The sequence below is a fragment of the Dermacentor andersoni genome, chromosome 1, assembly GCF_023375885.2.
Source record: "Dermacentor andersoni chromosome 1, qqDerAnde1_hic_scaffold, whole genome shotgun sequence".
In the NCBI taxonomy this organism is placed as follows: domain Eukaryota; kingdom Metazoa; phylum Arthropoda; class Arachnida; order Ixodida; family Ixodidae; genus Dermacentor; species Dermacentor andersoni.
Window position 1 is genome coordinate 134,253,309 of NC_092814.1, and position 15,856 is coordinate 134,269,164.

The 15,856-nt window shown below is 52.1% G+C and overlaps 1 protein-coding gene across 4 annotated transcripts in view; it reads left to right on the forward strand.

Moving 5' to 3' along the window:
- mdy (diacylglycerol O-acyltransferase) overlaps positions 1 to 15,856 on the forward strand; it is a 242,736-nt gene that overhangs the window by 138,255 nt on the left and 88,625 nt on the right. For all 4 annotated transcript variants that reach the window (XM_050191515.3, XM_050191513.3, XM_055062068.1 and 1 more), the window contains 2 exons: positions 4,137 to 4,189; positions 4,357 to 4,459. In XM_050191515.3, coding sequence (XP_050047472.1) covers positions 4,137 to 4,189; positions 4,357 to 4,459 — 156 coding nt within the window. The remainder of the gene's footprint in view (positions 1 to 4,136; positions 4,190 to 4,356; positions 4,460 to 15,856) is intronic.

A 15,856-nucleotide genomic window follows, 5' to 3' on the forward strand; every position in this document is an offset into this window, starting at 1 on the left:
CCAAACGTTTGCCCTTCTCTCGGGCGCCGCGCTCACAGCCGGAGACGTGACGCATATTCGTAAATGCGCCTAAGTACACGTATATGCTGTGACGTCGCTCATAGCGACACATGACTTAAGAATTATTCAAGACACCATCTGTTATTTGTGTAGTATATTTCCTCAATAGGCGAATTAAAGTTTAGAGAAATAAGACACACAAACCAATGTCTGCGTGTTTGATTTACTTATACCGTAGCAAGAGAGATGTACTGCCGTTTCGTCCGCCTGTTCCCACGTTCAGTCGCGCGCACAGGCAATGAAAGTGTCATTTTCTACCGTGTCCCAGCGCGGAATCATGCTCTGTGATCCGCTTGTCTGCCTCAATGTCCGTGTAGCATTGACTTATATTGCTAGTCACGTGTTCTCGTGCACAGCGCACAAAATTGTGCTCTGCGCGAAACGAGACAAACGCAACAGCTCGTGCGCGACACCATCAGCGGAAGTGCGCCGTGCAGCAAAAAAAAAAAAGTGGAGACCAAAAAAAAGGCGGGGCCTGTGACGTATGCGTCGCGCGATCCTCGAGCTCCCGTATGGGAGAACGCAGGGAAGGAATTTCGCTTGCGGAGGCTAGACGGGGCGAGTGGAGAGAGCGTTACGTTGGCGGTGACGATCGCGTCCTGAAATCATGGGTTCGCGGCACGGAAATATTTTTTCAGCGCGGATATTAGTGAACCAATTTGAAAAATTCTTGCGATAAAACACTCCCTAGAGGGCACGTAGCAAATTCCAGCGTAACCGAAATCTTTGTGGCCCTTTGAAGGGCTCCGCACCAGGCCACAAAGTAAATTTTAGTTATACGCTGAAAGTCGTTACTTGGCCTCTAAGGAGTGTTCTACCGCAAGAATTTTTCAAATTAGTTCATTGATAGCAGAGATACAAATATTTGAAGTCCCGCGAACCCATGATGTCAGTACCGTGCACTGACAGAGCTAACCTTCTCGCATGCTATGAACAGTGGCGCTCAACAGTTCCTCAAGCAAACACGTCTCGCTGTGTGTTTACAATGCTATGTGGTGTTGGGGGGCCCGGGGTTCTCTCCTCCGCACTCTTGGGACAAAGGAACGACAACACAGTAGTGCAAACAGTCACAAGGGCATTTATTGCACCTTTCATGGATCAATGCCTGCTAGCCGAGTTCATATCCCCAAAACATGCCGATAGGCGCGCGACAAATCTAGAAGTCCGACTCACCGCGTCCTCGCGAGCGAATATGTTCGCTCCATGCTGGATCCCAACGCCTGGTCGTTCGCGTGTATAGTCACGCGAATCGTGGCGCGTTCCAAGGCGGCCACGCGAGGCGGTCTCGCAGATGCATCGGTCGCCGCGCGCTCGCGGGAGACGTCCTCCGCCGCGCGCCGACCCGCCGGGAAAAAGGGTCGCTCCACCCGCGGCACGGCACGTCCGTACTGCTTTCTGTCTCCAACCCAAGAGGCCAAGCGCCTTCCCTTTCGGCGCCCGAGTAACCCCGCCGCGACAGTCGCGCCATCTCTCGCACCGCGCTTGTACCACGCCGCGGGCGCCAGGCCACGCGAGCCGTGCGGGAAAACAGCATAACAGGGGATGCGCTATGCGGGAAAACATCAGGGGAGGCGCGAGGGTCGCGCATCCCCACATCCCCCCAACCTTAAATCACTTCTTATTCCGGCGAAACATGTGACACGGTCTAACATCAACACGTGCTTCGCGAACAAGGTGGTACATGCAACAGTGGCCGCGCCGGGGAAATGTCCACACGCTGTCCATAACATGCGAGCCGACTGTCCTTGGGGTACACCGCTGGCGTCCGCCGGTCACAGCAGTAGCTTTGCGACTCGACGGCACGATCCCAGGCCAGGACTCCGGAGACGACGACGCAGTAGTCGGTACGAGCAAGCGTCGCTCGCGCCGACGCGCCCAGCTGGCAAGAGCCGCCGTAGCTGTCGGTGACCGCTGGCTCCTTTGTCCGCCGCCGAGGGTTGTGAGCTGGATGCAGGAGGCCGCCGAAGTCGCTGCGCCGAACTGGCCACAGCATCACCAGCGCCCGGGGTGACTCCAATCACGCTGCGTACACTCAAAGCACTCGGCAAACACTACAGTAGTGCAAGGGAGAGGAATTCTGCATGCGCATCGCCCACGTGGTACGATGTTCAACTCGGCTAGCAAAAGATCGGGCAGCTACTCAGATGCTAAGTTCACGTGAACGAAGCTCGCTTCCTTGAGTCGAACGAGTAATTTCAATTCGTGCGAGGCTAAATAGAATGAGGGAAGCAAATTGCAACGCCTCAACGCCACGGTCCACCAGGTTGTGTCCCTCCACGTGCGACAGGCAGCTTCGTAAAGCCTTAGGCCTAAATCGTCGCTACTCTGACAACAACCGGCATCCAAAAACAACACCCAAAATGGGCGCAAAACAGGCAGCCGCGAGGAGACGTTAGCTCTGTGAGGTGGTCCTACTCCGCTCGGTGCACACAGCATCCGAGTTGACGGCGCCCACCGTCCCAGACGGTGTCGGAGCGCCCGGTGCCAGGCCGCAATACCAGTCAGCCCGTAGTGGCACCCGTGGCCCGCGGCCACCCGGCTCCCTGAGCCGCGACTTCATCCGAGTCAAAGAGATAGAAGAAGCTATTTACATAAGAAATTCGGACCACCCACGAGGCTTCCGTACTCACTCGCTTCAGGCTTGCCACTGCTCCGCGGGCGCTCAGCCTCGCTCTCCCAGGATGCAGACCACGTGGCTCTCGTACCGACGAATGTCATTAAAAAAACACTTGCGAAAAGGCTTAGCATGTTGACATGTTCAAACACACTACAGCCTCCGTCGCCTCGCTCAAGAAAGCGCGCCGCCGATGCTAGCGATCAAAATTCACGCTAGGCCTACGCTTCGGTTCAAACAAAGGTCTTGAACGAAGCAAAACTGTTAAATCTATCGTCCGATGCCCCAAGAGGTCCACGTTGGGCAGCCAGATGTGGGAGATACGGGTGGTTCTCCTCCGTACTCTTGGGACAAAGGAACGACAACACAGTAGTGCAAACAGTCACAAGGGCATTTATTGCACCTTTCATGGATCAATGCCTGCTAGCCGAGTTCATATCCCCAAAACATGCCGATAGGCGCGCGACAAATCTAGAAGTCCGACTCACCGCGTCCTCGCGAGCGAATATGTTCGCTCCATGCTGGATCCCAACGCCTGGTCGTTCGCGTGTATAGTCACGCGAATCGTGGCGCGTTCCAAGGCGGCCACGCGAGGCGGTCTCGCAGATGCATCGGTCGCCGCGCGCTCGCGGGAGACGTCCTCCGCCGCGCGCCGACCCGCCGGGAAAAAGGGTCGCTCCACCCGCGGCACGGCACGTCCGTACTGCTTGCTGTCTCCAACCCAAGAGGCCAAGCGCCTTCCCTTTCGGCGCCCGAGTAACCCCGCCGCGACAGTCGCGCCATCTCTCGCACCGCGCTTGTACCACGCCGCGGGCGCCAGGCCACGCGAGCCGTGCGGGAAAACAGCATAACAGGGGATGCGCTATGCGGGAAAACATCAGGGGAGGCGCGAGGGTCGCGCATCCCCACAGTGGTCAAACACAAGTGGTGCACGCAAGTAAGGGGAACATCATCTCACCATTCTCGTGTTGTTCCAAGCGCTTTTAAACATTTGCCATCAGCATCGCCGACAATTACCGACAGAAAGCTTCGTTTACACGAATTCACACGGTATGTGGAAGACCTGCATTTTTTTCCCGTTCCTTGTTCGTTCACTTTGCGTCTCTTCCTCCTCTACCGCGTCGCCCTTGTTCTCCCCTCCCATCGGTTGGTCCGCGTGTACCTTGAGAAGTGCGCTCGCTACCGTGCTTGTCCGCGGGATTTTCCCACAGAAGCCTCATTATAACCGGTGTTTCGTTTCATGCGGCTGCACTATAAGCGGTATGCGGGTAAACGGGAATCAGAAAAGACCGCGTAATAGCGGATCCTGCACTATGAACGGTTACGTTACCAGTTGTCTGAATTTATATCATTTTTTAGACGTAATAGTGGCTCACGTTACTAACATAATTTCTTGTTATAAGATAATTGCAGTTACCTCAGTCTAATTTGTCACTGTCTGTTTTTTTTTTTCTTTTCGCAGGTCTTAACCTGTGCATATTGTGCTCGTTGGTCATTGAAAAGCTGTTGGCTGCGGTGGGTACTATTTGATTTTTGCAGGGATCTGTGATGAGATAACGAAGGATGCGCTTTATTGCACTGTGATAATGGTATTGGAAAATGTAAAATTACATAGTGGCTCAATCCTTGTGGTAGAGATCACAGACCTTTAACATGCCTTCCTCCTGGGCTTGTGCTTCCAGGGCCGGGTGTCCGAAAGCGTGGCCAGGAACGTGCGGGTTCTCAACCTGTCTTCTATCCTTCTCATTCCACCTGTGGTGGTATTCGTGTGGGACTGCAATCCTGGTGAGCATTCAAGTTGTTAGAAGCAGCAACCTAGAGCTGAATCCTAGTGGCAAATTCGGGGGCATATTTCCTAACTTTTCATTTCCTTTTACATTCTTTTCACCCTTCATCATTGGCTCGGATGTGATTTGATACCGCTGTAGTATATCTCTGGGATCGTCTACTTGGCACACCATGTGATAAGGGAAGAAGAATAGAAATTGTAATGGAGTGTCACAAAATACAGGCCTTGGAGCACTTTTAGAGTAGAATTTCCTGTTCTTTGTTTTTTTAGAAAGTGTGTTCCAATGGCAGATTGAAAGTGAATCTAGCAGAGATTGCCCCGTGGAGCAGTCCAGGCTGCACTGTCAGTTTCTTTGACGTAAAGTTGTGTGGCATAGTTCCTTTTAATAGCTGTTGACTGGAATTGTCCACAGAGAGGACACCAGTCAACAGACGTGCACTTAATAGATTCGCTGCTACACTGAATGGTTCACCTTGCACTGCTGTGCGGCCTTTTTATTAACTGACAAGTTGAAGAGCTACATATAAGTTATAGAAGTGAGAAATTTGGATCAGGTGATGACAGAAAATGTAAGGCTTCATTAATTCGTGTCTAACAATAAATTTAGCCTCTCAATTCTGGTTCTTCTCACTCGTAATGATCAGCTAACGATCAGTTGAAAATCGGCTATGTTTGCCAGCCATGAGGCCTAAAGTCATGCAGAGGCCATCCCTGAGATGGAAACGTAAGGCAAATGTTCCCTAATGACCCCATGTAATTTTTTCTGCGCTTGGCATTTGTTTTTATTCATCCAAATAGCTGAAGCTTCGCATGCAAGTCAGCATGCAGTGACTATGTGGCCAAGCACTAGTGTGATCTACCAAATGATAACCGGGCGCGCGATCGGAGATCGTTGTTCGAAGCGTGCGTTCAGTTTGCGCTCAGTTTCGCCTCACGCGATTGGCCTAAGCTGCGCCGAGTCCGTCAGCCGCCGGCGGCTGGCGACTCGGTTTGCGACCTAGGTTTGCGATCTCTGCCCACTGAGACACCCAGTAATTAAGCTGATGGGAGCAATATTAATATATCTCTGGAAGTGATTAATCCTTCAAACACTTTGTTAAACTGATCGCTGCTACCTTCTCGGCTTAAGGGGGTTACATGGCTTTTAAAATCAACTTCCTTATTTCTTCATGGATTTTGATTAAAATTGGCACAAATGTTTAGAATGTCTCCCCCGATGTTTCTATAAAAGTTTGAGTGATACCTTGAGAACATTTTATTGTGCAGAATATTTTTCCTTTGAACTTTCTGGAGGGCCTGGGGAGCTTAAAGGGCCCCTCACCAAGCCCCATGGCAAAGTTTGGTTATACGCTGGAAGTTGTTACGTCTCCTCTAGGGAGCGTTCTGCCGCAAAAATTTTTCAAAACGGCTCATCAATAGCAGAGGTAGAAATGTTTCAGTGCCGCGAACCCATGATTTCAGAAGGCGAGCTCCACTTGCAAAGCGAGACACTCTCTCCACTTGCCCCGTTTAGCCTCCGCAATAGAAATTCCTTCCCTACGCTCTCCCATACCGGACCTCGAGGATCGCGTGACGCATACGTCATGGGCCCCGCCTTCATTCTTTTTTCTCGTCGTTTTTTTTTTTGGCGCTGCGCACTTTTGCTGACGGCATCGTGCGCGAGCTGTTGCGATTCTCTCGTTTCGCGCAGCGCACGATTTTACATGCTGTGCACAAGGACACATGACTACCGGTATAATTCAGTGCTACACGAATAATGCGGCAGACAAGCGGATCGCAAAGCATGATCGCGCGCTGGAACACGGTAAAAAATGGCATAGTTTCGGTACCTGCGCACGACCGTTGGAACAAGCAGACGAAGCCGAAGTACATCTCTTGCTTCGGTGCGAAGTAAAACAAAAAACACGCAGGCATTCCGTTTGTGTCTTTTATTTACTCTATACTTCAATTCGTCAATTCAAGCTACAGATCACACAAATAACAGATGTTGCCTTGAATAATTCGCGAAGTCACGTGTCTCGATGATTGACGTCACACTGCGGATACGAGTACGTCACCATTCGGCTTGGAGCGTGGTTGCTGCGAGGGGAAGGGAAAACGGTGTTCGGATTGAAATTTCTTACCTTTCCGCGGCGCGTAGCGATGTAATACTTTGCAAACACCATCGTTAGCGCGCATTGTATGCTCTGCGCTTGTCAGCTCAAAATGGCCAGACCTGGTAAGGGGGCCCTTTAAACAACGCAATAGAAGGCTCGTTGCGTATTTTTCTGCGTAGCTAAATGTGTGCTGAATGTCGTGACATTCATGTTGTTGTTTTCTTTTTGTTTTGTTTCTTGCTATACAATTTTTATTTTTTACCTTCGCATCAAGCACACTTTTGTGGTGAACAAATATCCACACCATAAATTTATAAAAAGTCAAGATAATAAAGCGCGAATGTCACCATCTGCACTGTAGCCCAAGGAATGTGACAAAAAAAAGTCAAAATAGACCAAACGGTAACACAGAAATCAACTCCATTAACTGAGTAGAAAGGCAAAAAAAAAGTTTGGAGAAAATGGCTCTGAAAGTTTCACCTTCTCTTCAGTTCTCTAAAAGGCACCAAATTTGTAGTTTTTGGTGTGTTTTATTACGTGGTGCTTCCTGGGTTGCAGCCTTTGGTCTAGTGTGCCTTCGTTCCCCCTTTTATTTTGTATGACATTCTTCAGTGCTGCCCTGTAAAAAGCATGGTGCCTGGATTTCAAACCAAGTGAGGTGCAGAACTCCGTGTGGGTATGAATATAGTTCCCGTGTTGTACCTACAGACTGCCTCTTTGACAGCAGTCTCCAGCGCAGTCAGTGAGGCATTGTTTTGGTAGAATCGACCATTTTACTGAATTAAGTCTCTCAGCAGCCTTCCCAGTCACCTTCCCTTGACAATGGCTGTGCAGCTTACGATCAGAGAGCCGCTGATATAGGCAGCACTGCAGCTGCTAGGTGCTTCCCAGCTTCTTCCTTCGCATGATGCCTCACTTCTGCAGCCAGGTGTCTGTGCTAGCCCAAGGAGCCCGAGGGGCCTTGTGAACAGAGCTCATGATGAGGTTCTCTTCATGAAGGGGTGGTGTATGATATATATTGTTAAGAGACATCATAACAGGATGATAAGAGTCAGCGCGATGGGCTTGGTCGCGGATCCGAGGCCTTGATGCACGAAATGCTTATCCGCGGGTCCGAGGAGTCGACGCACGGGGAGTTTAGTCGTGCAGTCCGAGGTGCCGATGCGCGAAATGCCTAGCCGCGGACTCGAGGAGTCGACGATCGATGAGCTTCGTTGAGCAGTCCGAGGTGCCGATGCGCGAAATGCCTATCCGCGGGTCCGAGGAGTTTACCGACACTCGGTGAGTTTAGTCGAGCAGTCCGGGGTGCCGATGTGCGAAATGCCTATTGGCGGGTCCGAAGAGTCGACGCACGGGGAGTTTAGTCGCGCAGTCCGAGGTGCCGATACGCGAAATGCCTATCCGCGGGTCCGAGGAGTCGACCGACACTCGGCGACTTTAGTCGCGCCGTCCGAGGTGCCGATGTGCAAATGCCTATCCGTGGGTCCGAAGAGTCGACACTCGGCGAGTTTAGTCGCACCGTCCGAGGTGCCGATGTGCGAAATGCCTATCCGTGGGTCCGAAGGGTCGACGCACGGGGAGTTTAGTCGAGCAGTCCGAGGTGCCGATGTGCGAAATGCCTATCCGCGGGTCCGAAGAGTCGACGCACGGGGAGTTTAGTCGAGCAGTCCGAGGTGCCGATGTGCGAAATGCCTATTGGCGGGTCCGAAGAGTCGACGCACGGGGAGTTTAGTCGAGCAGTCCGAGGTGCCGATGTGCGAAATGCCTATTGGCGGGTCCGAAGAGTCGACGCACGGGGAGTTTAGTCGAGCAGTCCGTGGTGCCGATGTGCGAAATGACTAGCCACGGGTCCGAGGAGTCGACCGACACTCGGCGAGTTTAGTCGCGCCGTCCGAGGTGCCGATGTGCGAAATGCCTATCCGCGGGTCCGAAGAGTCGACACTCGGCGAGTTTAGTCGCGCCGTCCGAGGTGCCGATGTGCGAAATGCCTATCCGTGGGTCCGAAGAGTCGACACTCGTCGAGTTTAGTCGCGCCGTCCGAGGTGCCGATTTGCGAAATGCATATCCGCGGGTCCGAAGAGTCGACGCACGGGGAGTTTAGTCGAGCAGTCCGAGGTGCCGACGTGCGAAATGCCTATCCGCGGGTCCGAAGAGTCGACGCACGGGGAGTTTAGTCGAGCAGTCCGAGGTGCCGATGTGCGAAATGCCTATCCGCGGGTCCGAAGAGTCGACGCACGGGGAGTTTAGTCGAGCAGTCCGTGGTGCCGATGTGCGAAATGACTAGCCACGGGTCCGAGGAGTCGACCGACACTCGGCGAGTTTAGTCGCGCCGTCCGAGGTGCCGATGTGCGAAATGCCTATCCGTGGGTCCGAAGAGTCGACACTCGGCGAGTTTAGTCGCGCCGTCCGAGGTGCCGATTTGCGAAATGCATATCCGCGGGTCCGAAGAGTCGACGCACGGGGAGTTTAGTCGAGCAGTCAGAGGTGCCGATGTGCGAAATGCCTATCCGCGGGTCCGAAGAGTCGACACTCGGCGAGTTTAGTCGCGCCGTCCGAGGTGCCGATGTGCGAAATGCCTATCCGTGGGTCCGAAGAGTCGACACTCGGCGAGTTTAGTCGAGCAGTCCGAGGTGCCGATGTGCGAAATGCCTATTGGCGGGTCCGAAGAGTCGACGCACGGGGAGTTTAGTCGAGCAGTCCGAGGTGCCGATGTGCGAAATGCCTATTGGCGGGTCCGAAGAGTCGACGCACGGGGAGTTTAGTCGAGCAGTCCGTGGTGCCGATGTGCGAAATGACTAGCCACGGGTCCGAGGAGTCGACCGACACTCGGCGAGTTTAGTCGCGCCGTCCGAGGTGCCGATGTACGAAATGCCTATCCGCGGGTCCGAAGAGTCGACGCACGGGGAGTTTAGTCGAGCAGTCCGAGGTGCCGATGTGCGAAATGCCTATTGGCGGGTCCGAAGAGTCGACGCACGGGGAGTTTAGTCGAGCAGTCCGTGGTGCCGATGTGCGAAATGACTAGCCACGGGTCCGAGGAGTCGACCGACACTCGGCGAGTTTAGTCGCGCCGTCCGAGGTGCCGATGTGCGAAATGCCTATCCGTGGGTCCGAAGAGTCGACACTCGGCGAGTTTAGTCGCGCCGTCCGAGGTGCCGATTTGCGAAATGCCTATCCGTGGGTCCGAAGAGTCGACACTCGGCGAGTTTAGTCGCGCCGTCCGAGGTGCCGATGTGCGAAATGCATATCCGCGGGTCCGAAGAGTCGACGCACGGGGAGTTTAGTCGAGCAGTCCGAGGTGCCGATGTGCGAAATGCCTATTGGCGGGTCCGAAGAGTCGACGCACGGGGAGTTTAGTCGAGCAGTCCGAGGTACCGATGTGCGAAATGCCTATTGGCGGGTCCAAAGAGTCGACGCACGGGGAGTTTAGTCGAGCAGTCCGTGGTGCCGATGTGCGAAATGACTAGCCACGGGTCCGAGGAGTCGACCGACACTCGGCGAGTTTAGTCGCGCCGTCCGAGGTGCCGATGTGCGAAATGCCTATCCGCGGGTCCGAAGAGTCGACACTCGGCGAGTTTAGTCGTGCCGTCCGAGGTGCCGATGTGCGAAATGCCTATCCGTGGGTCCGAAGAGTCGACACTCGTCGAGTTTAGTCGCGCCGTCCGAGGTGCCGATTTGCGAAATGCATATCCGCGGATCCGAAGAGTCGACGCACGGGGAGTTTAGTCGAGCAGTCCGAGGTGCCGACGTGCGAAATGCCTATCCGCGGGTCCGAAGAGTCGACGCACGGGGAGTTTAGTCGAGCAGTCCGAGGTGCCGATGTGCGAAATGCCTATCCGCGGGTCCGAAGAGTCGACGCACGGGGAGTTTAGTCGAGCAGTCCGTGGTGCCGATGTGCGAAATGACTAGCCACGGGTCCGAGGAGTCGACCGACACTCGGCGAGTTTAGTCGCGCCGTCCGAGGTGCCGATGTGCGAAATGCCTATCCGTGGGTCCGAAGAGTCGACACTCAGCGAGTTTAGTCGCGCCGTCCGAGGTGCCGATTTGCGAAATGCATATCCGCGGGTCCGAAGAGTCGACGCACGGGGAGTTTAGTCGAGCAGTCCGAGGTGCCGATGTGCGAAATGCCTATCCGCGGGTCCGAAGAGTCGACGCACGGGGAGTTTAGTCGAGCAGTCCGAGGTGCCGATGTGCGAAATGCCTATCCGCGGGTCCGAAGAGTCGACGCACGGGGAGTTTAGTCGAGCAGTCCGAGGTGCCGATGTGCGAAATGCCTATCCGCGGGTCCGAAGAGTCGACGCACGGGGAGTTTAGTCGAGCAGTCCGAGGTGCCGATGTGCGAAATGCCTATCCGCGGGTCCGAAGAGTCGACGCACGGTGAGTTTAGTCGAGCAGTCCGAGGTGCCGATGTGCGAAATGCCTATCCGCGGGTCCGAAGAATCGACGCACGGTGAGTTTAGTCGAGGAGTCCCAGGTGCCGATGTGCGAATTGCCTATCCGCGGGTCCGAATAGTCGACACTCGGCGAGTTTAGTCGAGCAGTCCCAGGTGCCGATGTGCGAAATGCCTATCCGCGGGTCCGAAGAGTCGACGCACGGTGAGTTTAGTCGAGCAGTCCGAGGTGCCGATGTGCGAAATGCCTATCCGCGGCTCCGAAGAGTCGACACTCGGCGAGTTTAGTCGCGCAGTCCGTGGTGCCGATGTGCGAAATGCCTATCCGCGGGTCCGAAGAGTCGACGTACGGGGAGTTTAATCGAGCAGTCCGTGGTGCCGATGTGCGAAATGACTAGCCACGGGTCCGAGGAGTCGACCGACACTCGGCGAGTTTAGTCGCGCCGTCCGAGGTGCCGATGTGCGAAATGCCTATCCGCGGGTCCTAGGAATCGACGCACGGTGAGTTTAGTTGCGCTGTCCGTGGTGCCGATGTGCGAAATGACTAGCCGCGGGTCCGAGGAGTCGACAATACTCGGTGAGTTTAGTCGCGCAGTCCGAGGTGCCGATGTGCGAAATGCCTATCCGCGGGTCCGAAGAGTCTACGCCCGGGGAGTTTAATCAAGCAGTCCGAGGTGCCGATGCGCGAAATGCCTATCCGCGGGTCCTAGGAATCGACGCAAGGTGAGTTTAGTCGAGCAGTCCGAGGTGCTGATGCGCGAAATGCCTATCCGCGGGTCACCGCGGTTGAGGTGTCCTCATCTGAGAGACAGTTACTGCGCCGCACTTTACCCCATTTTTTCCTTCCCAAACAAGAATCTCTATCTCTCCTAGGAATCGACGCACGGTGAGTTTAGTCGCGCGGTCCGAGGTGCCGATCTGCGAAATGCCTATCCGCGGGTCCGAGGAGTCGACGTACGGTGAGTTAAGTCCTGCAGTCCGAGGTGCCGATGCGCGAAATGCCTAGCCGCGGTCTCGATGAGTCGACGCTCGATGTGCTTAGCCGCGCAGTCAAAGGCGCCGATGCGCGAAATGCTTAAGGCCAAGCTACACGTACGCATGCCAGCGCGCGAAAGCTCGCGCCCACGCGCCTCACGCATGCGCAGATGGTGCAGGACAGATATTACGCGTCGAAGCGCGGCGCGAACACACATATCTAATGTTTACGCACGCTAAAAGATATCATTGTCCAACATGGCGACACCCATGGCTCCCGCTTCAGCGTGAATTCTCGTGATGGCTACATTCTCACTCGCGTTGATCACCAGGAACTATAGAAATGAGCTTTCGCTTTCTCTAAACTCACCTAAAACGTTAGTTATGAGCGCATAGCGCATCCAATTGGTGAGATTGTTCTGCGATGCTGGCGCCCGTAGGCCTAACGAGACGCGTCCGCATAGCAACAACACGATTATGGTGGCTAGAGGAGTAGGTGTGCCACCCGATCCATTGAGAAGGACATACATGACCGACTCGTCTGGAGCGTAGTTCACCACTTCTCCGCATCATGACGCAAAAGTGGCGCTTCAATTAGTATGACGGTTCTTAGCGGGGTATGTCGTCTGGTACATGTGGCAGACGGCACGCAACACATAAAGCATGCAGATTGAAAAACTCATCAGTAGCCTTCACTTTGGGCCATGATGAGATACATGTCTCTGTTATTGCGTTTTTGCAAGTAGCTAAGATATTAGTAAAGGCAAGGCGCAGAAGACCAGGACTCAAGAAGAAAAGCACAAACGACAGGACCGACGCCGCTCCAGTCGTTTGTGTTCTTCTTCTCGAGTCCTGGTCTTCTGCGCCTTGCCTTTACTAATTCAAGCATGAACCAACTAGCCCAAGCAAAACCTTTACTTTAGCTAAGATACGCTGAAGCTTCTACGACGAAAAGGTGAGCGGCATATGAGCTTCCACTAACCATGCCGCTTACCTTTTCATCGCCTCTTTCACCTTTTCACCATCGGAGATATCTCCGATGGTGCATAAGCGGAGTTCGTGCCAAATAGTGCGGTATTTCTGCTTCAGAGAAGATCAACAACAACACTTACTTCTTGCTCTGAATTATAGATCACGGGGGCCCAAAACAGCATTGTCCTCAATGCCGACAAGAGCAGCAACGGACAGCACTTGTGGGCGAAGGACGCTTTTCAGAACAGTTCCTCAAGCGTGATTTCACCCATGTTTTGGATTAAGAAATGTTTACCAAAGATCCAGTAATTTGGTGCTTCCGCTCATGTGTATAATATGACGCCCTAGAAAATGAGATATTTTTTGGGAACTGTGATCACATAACGTGATTATGACCGCAAACCCGCGGAGAGATCAGAGCAACAAGCTGCGAACAAACCCTGTGCAAATTACCACGTCAAGATTTCTGTGCCAGCGTTTGCGAAGTTTGTCATCGCGTACGTGTTGTATAATGCTTGATTACTGGATCCGGTAGTAGACGGTTCCACGGCTGCTGTATTTTCTCTTTCAGCGTTTTTGACATCCACGCTTGCTTGCATTTGCATTCCCGTATGTTAAACTTAAAGTCGTAGTAGGGTACAACTTAAAGGGGCACTAAAGCGAAACAAAAAATCAGTTTAGACTAATGAAGCATTGTTTGAGAACCTTGCTGGCGGTCATTTCAAAAAGATAGTTCGATTATTAGATTAGAAAATGAAGGTCCAAGTATCAGTATTTGAATTTCGCGCCGAAACCCCAGCGCCGGTACGCGAGCGTGACGTCAGGGATTCCAAAGTATGTTTTCGCATTTGGGCCGCGTTGGCTGAATAAAGGTTCCCGAAACTTGCCATGTTTAATATTTGGTTCCTTTAGAACACAATGTAGTCAATCTGTACCGCTATACATAATTACTAGGCCCTAGAAGATGCCATCAAAATCCAAGACGTTACAGCCCCCAGGTGCAGGAACTTAAGTAGGCGTCGCCACCCGTATTTCGTTCTTGCACTTTTTCTGGCTAACCAAACGTCTTATCGTTGTAAGAGTGGTGTTTTTGGTGTTGTAGAACGGTAATTTACTGATGCAGAAGAAATCATTTTTCACTTTCGTGTCCCTTTAAAAGTTGGCAACGAAGGCACACGGACCTCGCGGAGTTGTAACTCCGCCAGCCAATCACAGAAGCAAACAAAATCGTCGTCAAGTGACCATTTCAATATGGCGTCGTACTTGATACCTCCGGTGCGTCTGCTGTTCTTGAAGAGCCTTTTTATCAGCGCAAGCGATGGGGTGTGCAACAGACATGGACGAAATGTATGGAGTCTGAGCATTTCACTTTTTAAGGATCCGCGGTACAGTTCATTTCAATGCTGACCCCATTTTACTAATTAAACTTCACTGCCAACTGAAATGAAACTTGGCAATAAATAGTTGCAGCGAAGCAAGCGTTTTATTTCAGTTCAATAAAGAATTAGGCTTTCACCATTCTACTTTAACAGACGCGAGAAAACGTACAAGATTACGCACTTATAATTTTATTTTTGTGGTTACCGCCTTATTTAAGTAACAGGGAAAGTTTTAAGTACGAACTATTTGCGGCCTCGCGGAGGAACAGTGGCTGGCGGTTATGAGGGCATGGGCAGGGCTTCACTATCACTGCTGGCTTGAGTTGTATCCGACTATAAATTCAGGCCAGAGGTCACGTAGAAAATCGATGATGCTGAATGCTATTTGCATTTATAATTGCAAAAACACCAGTTACTAATGTAAAGTGCAATATTTATTTACCAATGATAATTTTGTACTATATTTTATGTAATAAAAATGCTTCGATAAATGTGGGACAAAGGCTGTAACATGGATGGATGGATGGATGGATGGATGGATGGATGGATGGATGGATGGATGGATGGATGTTATGAGCGTCCCCTTTGGAACGGGGCGGTGGGTTGTGCTACCAAGCTCTTGCTATTATACTGCCTAATGTCCTACCTAGGTTAAACAATGAAAAAAGAAAAAAAAACACTCTGTACTACCATGCCCAAATTTTCTGATCCCCTATTGCGAACTGTGCTTTTGTACTTCTCCGTTTTTTGTCGTTTCCCTACTTTTCTTCCACCAATCTTCCAGTCACCTCTTACTAATGTCTATTGCGGACATGTTTGCTTTACCACTGCTCCCTCTGAACCCAAGGGCTTCAAGGACGTCTTCACATTCTAATAAAACATGCTCCGTAGTTTCCCTAGCTTTACCGCAGCAAGCACATTCTTCTTCTTCCTTCTTATATCTCGCTTTATAGGTGCGTGTTCTAAGGCATTCCGATCTCGCTTCGAAAAGTAATGAGCTTCCCTTTGAGTTATCATAAATTGCTTCTTTCCTGATTTCGTTTTTTCCTCTTACGTAGTTACTCATGGCAGGTTTCTTTTCCATTGCTGCCACCCGTAAGATTATTTCAGCCTCTCTGGCTTTCTGCTTGACCTTTGTTGCTGTGTTGCCCACCCTACAGGCCGCATACTTGCTGGTAAGCTTCCTAGTTCTTTTCATCCACGGTGAATCAGTGTTTTTCCTGTACAGATACCTGAACACTCTCCCAGCCCATTTACTTTCTTCAATATTCCTCAGTCGTTCTTCATACTCAATTTTACTGCGAGCTTCCCTCACTTTCAAAACTAGTCCATCCCATGTCACCCTACGCAGCTTCATTTGTAGTCTTCCCGTGAGCGCCCAATGCGAGGCGACCCACTGATCTTTGGTTCCCGTCGAGTCCTGATTGTACCCCTGATTTATAGCAAACAATCGCATTTCCGAAAGTAAGTCCTGGAACCATTACACCTTTCCACATACCTCAGAGGACCTCGTACCTATTGTATCCCCATAGCGCTCTGTGTTTCATTATGGCTGCATTTCTCTTCCCCTTTACTGTTATGTT